This window comes from Trichogramma pretiosum, unplaced genomic scaffold, assembly GCF_000599845.2.
Source record: "Trichogramma pretiosum strain Unisexual culture from Peru unplaced genomic scaffold, Tpre_2.0 scaffold19, whole genome shotgun sequence".
In the NCBI taxonomy this organism is placed as follows: Eukaryota; Metazoa; Arthropoda; class Insecta; order Hymenoptera; family Trichogrammatidae; genus Trichogramma; species Trichogramma pretiosum.
The window spans coordinates 2,392,710-2,402,225 of NW_019641707.1; the positions used below are offsets into that span (position 1 = coordinate 2,392,710).

At 41.6% G+C, this 9,516-nt stretch overlaps 1 protein-coding gene across 3 annotated transcripts; it reads right to left on the reverse strand.

Annotated features, from left to right (window-relative positions):
* Positions 1–3,742: 3,742 nt before the first annotated feature.
* LOC106650887 (protein singed wings 2) lies at positions 3,743–9,204 on the reverse strand. 3 transcript variants are annotated; one of them, XM_014369139.2, is made up of 9 exons: positions 9,081–9,204; positions 7,850–8,026; positions 7,152–7,314; positions 6,125–6,284; positions 5,818–5,966; positions 5,153–5,350; positions 4,639–4,797; positions 4,327–4,521; positions 3,743–4,176 (listed from the first exon to the last, which is right to left on the reverse strand). In XM_014369139.2, exons 1-9 carry the CDS (start codon positions 9,116–9,118, stop codon positions 3,991–3,993), a joined length of 1,425 nt encoding a protein of 474 aa, XP_014224625.1. In that variant the 5' UTR covers positions 9,119–9,204; the 3' UTR covers positions 3,743–3,990. The 3 variants fall into 3 exon arrangements, with proteins under 3 accessions (XP_014224625.1, XP_014224623.1, XP_014224626.1); XM_014369137.2 differs by having other exon boundaries at positions 7,850–8,056; XM_014369140.2 differs by lacking the exon at positions 5,153–5,350 and having other exon boundaries at positions 7,850–8,056.
* Positions 9,205–9,516: the final 312 nt, after the last annotated feature.

The window sequence follows — 9,516 nt, forward strand, 5'->3', positions numbered from 1 at the left end:
CTGTCATGGCTCCAAATACTCGCGCACAGGTACCCACCTACATCTACGTGTATGTACGCCAGTGCATGGGAGCCGTGTGCAGTGCACGAACATCAAAGGACCGGAGCGCGCGAGAGAGTAGCGTCGTGCACTTTGCGATAATTAAATTTTTCTCGAGCATAATTAAATTTGCCAAGCTGAGTTTAATATTAATTTCTAAGGGACCCAAGAGCAATGTCATTCCGGGTAAGGCGTAGAGAGTTGGCTTTACAATGTTATACGTTACAAAAAAAAGAAGGAATCCGTTGCGTCAATTGAGCCGACGCGAAGAGCTGCGTATGTCTGCCTCGCGAAAGGCTGCGCGACTCCGGTGGAAATGAACATGTAATTGTTGCAACATAAACTTCTATTTATGAGACATTTTTAAAACAATCAATTAAATTATTTTGTCCGCGAATTAAAGTTGTCATATCTGAGACAAAGGTAGCGATATATTGGAAACATGGGACTTTGATAAGAAAATTAGATTTGACATTGCGAAAATTTATCTAAATGTGCAATTAACAATAAAATTTCGATGAAACTGTACGACGTTAGTTGTCTGTTTCTCATAACCGAGTACATAATGATATTAAGAAATTTAGCTCGAGGACAAATATCCACCTTTGAAAATGTTAAATGCTTACATTTCCCTTACAATTCGCATACATTATAACTCATCTTCGTTACTCCAATGACAAATTTTATTTAATTTGAAATCATCACTAATTTGAGACAGAACTTTGCCTCTTTCCATAAGAATTGCAGAAAAATGATAATTAATTTTAATTGTCTACGCTTTCTGAACGGCTTAATTGAAAACAAATTATATTAGCATAATATTTAACCGCAAGACATTGATTTCGCCACTAATCAAATCAAAATCACTCGACGTGCATATAATCTTATAATTACTAAGATATAAATTATTCAATGTAAACAGAAGTGAGGGAAGGGGGTTGGGAAGGAGTGAAATTTTCTTCGAGCCTCGGCTTTATGTACTTACCCGCGCGCAACTTATCGTCGTCAAGCGTGTACACCGTTATTGCGTGTTAATGAAAGCCCTCGAGATCATGCGAGCGCGATATTAATGAAAAAAAAGGAGGGAAAAAAAGTATAGAAAAAATCACAATAATTACACTTAATCGCCGCTCGTCGAGGCGTGCTCGCACGCCGTAGTCACATAATGAGCGAAAAACGTTGGGCACTGCAGCGAAATACATCGCTAATTTTCTAGTCAACTCGTGTATACGTATACAACGACGAAAAGCTTGCTCGTAAAGTAACCCTTGCATTAAACGTTCGGAGGTCACACGAGCTTTTGCTTCTCTCTTTCCCTTTCCCTCTCTCTCTCTTTCTTTCTTACACACTCTCCCGTTCTTCATCAATCACTGCGTAGCCGGCGCGCAAGCAGTGCACACGCTGTGCTGCACCCTTTTTCATCTTGCCCATTGGCGCGCACCTTACATGTACATGAAAAAAAAGGAAAAAAAAGTCGAGAAAATGTAAAACTTTCATTCGCGTACATGTGCGTATTATGTACATATGCGCGGGAAATAGTCCCGAGCTTAATACAAGCTCTGCAGTGCCGTACAAAATAGTTGATCGCGTGCTGGGCTCGAATTACCCGGTGTGTATAACATGCGGCGCGCGAACCTGTCACGCACTCCACCTACAGACGCGCGCACACATACCCGGCTGTTCACTAGATGCCAATGGATAATAGCTCGCCGCTGCGATCGCGCCGGAAAATGCGCGTGTAAATGCCCTCGCGCAGATGGTTCGGTGCAAAAATCCTGGAGCGCCCGAGATCGATTCCGAAACACCCGACACGATGATCGTTCTATATATCGGGGCGAGCGCGCGCGAGCAGAGCCAGAATTGGGTTTCGTAAAAGCTCAATAAAGAGCTTGCAGACACGCGTGCGAGTATGGTATTTCAAATACGTGCGAGACTCTCTTGACCTACGTGTGGACGCGAGATTTTCGAGGACGCGCGCGGTCAATGCATTTTCTCCGAATTGCGTACACGACTCTATTTGCCCAGTGTCGAAATTGTCGAGATTTCATTGCGCAAAGTATAATTTCGTTTCGGAAATGCGCTAGCGCGCCAGAAAAAATTAAATTTCAAAATTTCAATGCTGCTGCACCCAACAACTCCAAAAGCCGAACACCCGTGTATATAACCCGGAAACGTCGGCTCTTAGAAGCGACTACATGTCCTAACTGTGTCAAATTCAGGTTGCAATTATTGCGTCGTTGCCGTCGTAAGCAAGTTTTTATCGAGCAAAAACGTAGTATACTCCCTGACACTGCAACAAGTTATGTAACTGTATACGCGTACGCAGCTCACGGCGTATACACTCCAAGCAGCGGGCTATATATTTTCATAAAGCTGTACATACGCACACACAGGTATGCAGGCGATGTACACGCGCGGGGCCTCTCGAGTACTATGTTTTCATTAAAGATGCACGTACGTGTGTTGCGCATGTATCTATAGACCATCGCACGAGCGAGTATGAGTGTCCGGTCTTTATGCATTCACGGGGATATCCATGCCTCGCGCGTCCGTGTAACGCACATCGCTTTGGCTTCTTCGTACACACATACGTGCATACGCTAGTGCCCTATAAAGTCCATAACAAAAGACTTGCACCTATACACACACACACACACACACACACTCGGTGTACTTTGCCGCACGTGCTGAAGTCCTCTCGAAGCATATAGGCGGCTGAAAAAAGCTACCCCCGTAAGTAATAGACTTAGATCAGCGCAGAGCAGCGGCAAAATAGAGGGTAAGGAATAATACATTTGTATATTGTACGTGAGCGAGGCGCGGGTGTAAGCTCGGCTGTAATAGAGTATAGCTAGAGGTACAAAGTAAAATATCGAAAAATATCGACTGACTCTCGAAGTGACACTGGAACTGGTGGCGATGATGCAAGGGCTGATCCAGATATCCGCAAGGTGCGTGGAAGGGTCAAAGTGCAAAAGACTTTTACGCTAGGATAAGCGATTATTGGACTGGTCTAACTGAAAGATGACACACCCCTCGGCATCTTGCCCACTGACTTCGTTCACGTAATATAATTCTTACTTGCTCTGTATGTATCAGCGTGATGTTCGAATCGCGCGCGCGCACCTTCTGGTTTGAATTTTCGACGTCACCATTCAGAGAGTGAATTTTCCCTTTATATATGATCTCCAATCTAATGCAGTACGAGCGTGTACCGTACCTCATACAAGTTGCACTTGCCGTTCTATCAGCTATCGTATTAGATTGTAGTTTCCTTTTTTCCGAATCCGCGCCGCACGTACCGTATCGTTCGGAGTAGTAGCTGTTTCTTTTCAAGCGAAGTAAAAAAAAAAAACATTTACAAGCCGCGGCTCCCGACGTCAAAGAGGCATGACACGGCTGAAAAAGGAGAAAGAGCAAGTTTTATTGAAAATCAGCGATGCATATATACGCTGTATGTATGGAAGAGGAAAGTATAGATTCGTTTGCACACCGAATCGCGGATATATAACTGCAGCGAGCTGCGGTGCCGTGAAATGTTTCAATACTTTTTTTGATTTACATTGATTCGTTGTTGCTTGCGATTCATGCCGTTGCCTCGAGTGCGTGTTATGTAAAGAATATTTTTGTCTCTGTTCATTTATTTATGATCTAGAGTTTATTGACAAAAAATATCTATCGATTATATATTTACACTACGCTTTGGTCAGCTATGCTGACACTACTAATCTTCATTTCACTGGACAAGTGTCAAATTTTATTTGACGTTGAAACGGCGATCGGGCATATAATACTGGTGTTAATGCCGAGCTCTATGCATCCTAAGTGTGCCGAGTTACCTCTCCGTCTTTATCTCTTTCTCTTTCGCAGATGTACTCGCACAGAGCCAGGCCGCAAATAAGTTAGTTAAAAGCTTGGGCGCGCGCGTTCGGGCTGCGGTGCGTTCACTCGTCAGGGCAACTTGGACGCGAGCCAGGGTAGCTTGCCGGTCTTCTTGTAGCAGTAGTAATCGTGGAGCAAGTTGCAGAGGAGCAGAAAAATCAGGCCACCAAGAAATACGTTAAGAATATCCAGCAGATGCACCCAGTAATCGTTTTTCATCGGCACGCAAATTTCCGTCCTCGATAATTCGCGAACCTGCAAGAGACGCGGTTGCATTATTATATCTATATTCCTCGGGCAATTGACTCTCGCAAAGCTGAGTCCGCACGAGAAAGAACGAAGAAGAAGAAGTAGTAGTAGCAGAGAAAAAAAAGAGAGTAAAGGAAAGGAAAATACTCGTCTTACCGGCTTGTCGGCGAATTCGGTGTTACCCGAGGCGCACCTTATGTCACTCGCGTCCTTCACCAGATCACCGTATTTTATCAGAAGCTCCTGGAATCCCGGCGTGAACTGGCAGTCGCAGCGCCACGGATTATCGCCCAGGTAGAGGCTTACCACGCTCTTGCTCGGCCAAACGCTCTCGAAGGCGTAAGTCGGGAACTGCAAGTATATAATACAATAAATTTGATCGCGTTACTTCCAATAATTTCCGATTTGTGTGCATTTGCTCTCTTCTTATTTTCTTTTCTTTTTCTGCTTTTTTTATGTACAGCTTACGTCGGTCATTCGATTGCCTCGAAGGCTGAGCACTTGAAAAGTCTCGAGCCAGTACGCGCCGTCGAGAAAAGCCAGAGTCTCCACTGTATTGTTGTCCATGTAGAGATGCACGACCTTTCTGTAGGCGGGATTAGTCTTCAGTGGAGTCAAATCGCTGATCTGCAATATTCGCAAAACGTATTATCGCCCGTGCTTGTGCAGCCATTTATTGCCCTGCGCGCTAAATATATATATCTCGGAGTCGCATCGTAAACCAAGTGCGCGCTGTATACGCTACGTACTCTGCAATATTGACTCAAACGTGATCGATCTCGAAGTGGGCATGAAGTATAGTATAGGTACGCGCTGCGTATATCTATACAGGTTGTACATACGTGCTCAGCAGGCAGAATCACGATGCATGTTTGTATTAACACGCTCGTACGAACTTGTTTGCTTCTCGAAATGCGTACATGTGCATAATATGCGTGTATTCACTGTATGGCTTATGTGTGCTATGTGTATATATGCATACCTTGTTGCCCTCGAGATGGAGGGTGGTCGTGTCAGCCGGCAGGAAAGCTGGCATATCGGTAAAACCGCGATGGCTGCAGTTGACAGTGGCAAAAGCCATGAACTGTCGCTGACGCGTCGGCGGCTGTTTCGGGCTTACGACGTACACGAGCTCGCACGAGCAGCCGGCAACCAACAGACGACACTCGCCTTCCAATCGCTTTATTTTTTCACCCCCAGACAGAGCCCATCAGCGTTAGTTATATTATTATGTGACTTTATTAATGCACCCATAAAAAAAATTACGGCAGCTAGGCACGCTCGCGTATTATAATTTTCATACGTACGCAGCGTTAATTTAATTATCGTACGTATGAGCGCGAGCCCAGCGCTCGAAAGCTCGCAATCGAGCTAATAAAGTCTGTCACTTGTATGGCAAAAAACAAAACAAAACAGGGAACGTCCGCGCAGTTGATTAAATTAGCCTGCGAGCGTATGCGCGCGTTCAAAAGTCTCGAACTTCTTGATTTTACACGAAAGAACACGTAACTCGAAAATATTACTCGAATTCGTAATTACTTTTGCGATTGAAGTCGAATTGGAGCTTCGTGCCGGGTGCTCGCGCGCTCATACGTGCTATTCGCTCTGCGCGTGTACCTATACCTGTGTACACGCGCGCGTTACTACCTGTATGACTTCCATAACTGGCAGGAGTGGTCGTCCTTTGTGCGGTTCGTGGCAACGCATCTCTTCCCTATCTACGATTCTCCGAACTAACGAGGCAAAAGTGGCGTTGCCGAACCAGGACGAGCTCAGATCGCATCTCCACTGATTACCTTTACACACATCAAACGCAAACCTGTACACATGTATGAACAATTCGTGCTGCATAAACGAAGTCGTGTTACGGACGAACGGGTGTCACGATTTGTCGCGTCCCTTTCAATGCTGGCACTTATATTTCCGCAAGTAGGATGAAAATTCCAAGCCTCACCTGTCAAGTAAAGATACTCCAATTGCGGCAGCTTGGTCAGGTCCGTAGGGTCGATCGTCGCTATGCTATTGTTTCGCAAATCCAGAGTCCGCAGAGCCGGAAGATTAGCAAAAGTCTTGTCCGTCAGCTGTCCCAGCTTTGTGCCCGTGATTTCAATGAGCTATTAGGCGCGTTATACGACGAGGTTAGTGAACATATATAGTCCTCTAATATATAAACTGCAGTGCACACACAGCGTGTGTGCGGATAGTTTAGCGAAACATCGGTATTAATTTGTTGTCCGAAATACAGCAGACTCGTTGAGCGACACCGAACCCGCACACACATACACGCGCGCATGCAACACACGTGCACGGCAACGTTTCTACGTAATTAAATTTAATGTGACCTTAATGGTCGACGCCACAAACAAGCCGTCGTCAATTGATTTTAACAATTTTCGAGTAGACGATTCACTTAGCGGAAATTATCATTTCAAAAGTCCGCAGGCAGTGCATTGGTCTAAATGTTAAGAGCCGTGCGCGCGAGCGTATGCATAATGAAAGAATTACGTGCTTCGAATTGTACCGCGTTTCGTTGCAGCGATCATTATGATTTTATAAAAATTTCAAAATTGCAGATTTAACCCGTGTAACGGAGTTCAATATTCATACGTACAGGCTGTTGCGGTCGGCTAATATACAGTGGAACAACAGCTTTGATTATTTAAAATAATACACACACACACACACACACACACACACACACACACACACACACACACACACACACACACACACACACACACACACACACACACACACACACACACACACACACACACACACACACACACACACACACACACACACACACACACACACACACACACACACACACACACACACACACACACACACACACACACACACACACACACACACACACACACACACACACACACACACACACACACACACACANACACACACACACACACACACACACACACACACACACAAGTGTCGTGCAAAGTAAATGGAATTACCTCGAGAAATTGAGCCGTTGCCGGGAAGGGCGTGAGAATTCTACTGAGATTTCCATTTTCAATGCTGAACCTACGCAGCCGAGAGATGGTGAAAAGAAGTCTCGTGGCATCGAGATTCTCATCTTGCCAGTCTTGAATTATCAACGCGACGATTGTCTGGGGACTAAAAAAATCATGCAATCAAAAAATTGTTGCTGAAAATAAATGCGGCTAGATTCTGATTTTAATCCTTGCTCCGTGCGCTGCTTGTACTCGACCCAGCGCGTGACGTTAATACTACCCAGCCAAATCGAATAAACAATTAATCGATTAAAAAAGCTTTCTGAAACTGACCTTATTGACGTATTAAAAAGAATGAAACATTTATAGATTGCAGCAAAAATTCGATGTATTCTGCCGGCGTTGTTTTTAATTAATTTTATTAGTATATCGCGAAAAATTAGGTCAACGTTATATTGGATGCTGCCTCATTATTGCACGCAAACTGCACACATATTAATATTATCAAAGGCCAGAAATTGATTAACTCTCGCCGTGGCTATTCATAGAAGAAGTTTATATAAACGTGTAAAAACTTCAGTAGCATCTCAACTAATAAACAACGTTTGCGTATAAATATTTATAGATCGTCCTGAACGAGCACTAGAGAAAAAAGGTACACATATCTAGCTATGTATAAGCTGATGTTATAAATTTACCTTTGCAAGTCCCACCACACATTTGGCGCGCCATAAAAACATAAAATTTCCGACATTGTGTTATTATCATCCTGACTGTTGTTTGACTCGGTGGAGGAGAAAAAACGAGCTTTGCATTGGAATTCCACGACAGTGTTTTCTTCATTGTCGTTTAGAACTATGGTCGCTGAAGCAAATCTGTGGAATATTTGAGGAGGAAACCTGAAGCTAAGGTAAAAATCAAATTCTGAAACTTTAACTAAATATTCCTCCAAAAAACTCTACGGCACTATACATAACATCAAAATGAAGGTGAAAAATCACACGTGAAAGGTGTTTAAAATTGATTAATTTTATAAAAGTTTTAAGAGATAAATTGAAAATTTGATTTAATCGGCTTCGAAGTTCTTTTATAATATTTGATTGCACAACGAACATCGATGCACATCTTATTATATCATAAAATTGCTTAATTAAAACAATAATATGATTTATGCATCATGTTTGAAGAGTTGATTTCTTGAAAATAAACGAAGTTTATTTCATCCGTTCAAAATACGGACAAAAAAAGAGCTAGATAGAAATTTTACTATTATCATAGAAAATACAAAACATGAACTATCCTGTGTATTTATCTTGCTAGAACACATAATAAGTGCACTATTTGACAAGTAAATAGATGCTGAGCTCGATGAAAATTTTTTTATGATTTTAGATGTTAAAATGATAGAAACGAGAAATTGTTTTTTTTTTGCTTTCAATTTACATGAAAAAAGAATAGGAGTTTATTTTTTAATATGCCTCATTTATTAAAGTTGTTTTGTTTTAATAGTGTTTTATGTGACTCATTAATAATTATTGAATAAAAAAATCGATATTATTACATTTTACTATAGTATATCTGACGCGGTAATCATACGTTAATTGGAAGCAGTCCAATCATGCATAATAACTGTAATTGTACTGTACGTATTAAGTACATGCAAAATATATGCACGTGAAATTTACCGAGCATCAAACGACTGATAAGATACGAGGATGCCTTCAGGTTCACAACATTTCGGTATTCCGAGCGATACAATCAATATTTAGTTTTTTCAAATTCTAATAAAAATATATTTCCTTTATTTTTTTTAAATTCAACACGTTGAAAAAGAATAATATGTATGCCATTAAGTGATCGAGTTATAATGAAGACGTTGAGCACAGAGTAATGATATTATTATTTGAATCATCTTATTTGTAAACTCACGGAAACAGTAATAAAAATAAGAGGACACTCGTCACCATATCCTTTACAATATTTTTCAGAGATCACATCTGACTCTTGCAACAGATGAACACAGAGATTCTTCTGCACACAAAGGCTAACTGACATGACAGATTTTCTGCGCAAACTGACGAGATGATTGTAGTATGGAGTAGAATATAACATGTATCAGTCGACTAACGTAACAACAAAAGCTAATAAAACTGTGCGCATAAGATTTGTTGACTTTTTGTGTTATTAAGTATACGGGTTAAATCTCAAAATTAACAATGTTATAATTATACATTTTATTAGAGAACTCTTTCAATATAGTTTATTGGTTTGATTTATAAAACTATGCGATTTTAAAAATGAAAATATCTTTTAAATATAGTGATTTATTTATTCAATCGTTTGTTCTTTTCATTTGCTTGTTCAA

Coding starts and splice junctions, on each gene's coding strand:
- LOC106650887 (XM_014369137.2), bottom strand. CDS start 9,118: ATGGTGACGAGTGTCCTCTTATTTTTATTACTGTTTCC. Junction 7,315..7,849: donor GTGTGGTGGGACTTGCAAAG/GTAAATTTATAA, acceptor TGATTTTTTTAG/TCCCCAGACAATCGTCGCGT. Junction 4,177..4,326: donor CCGAATTCGCCGACAAGCCG/GTAAGACGAGTA, acceptor CGTCTCTTGCAG/GTTCGCGAATTATCGAGGAC.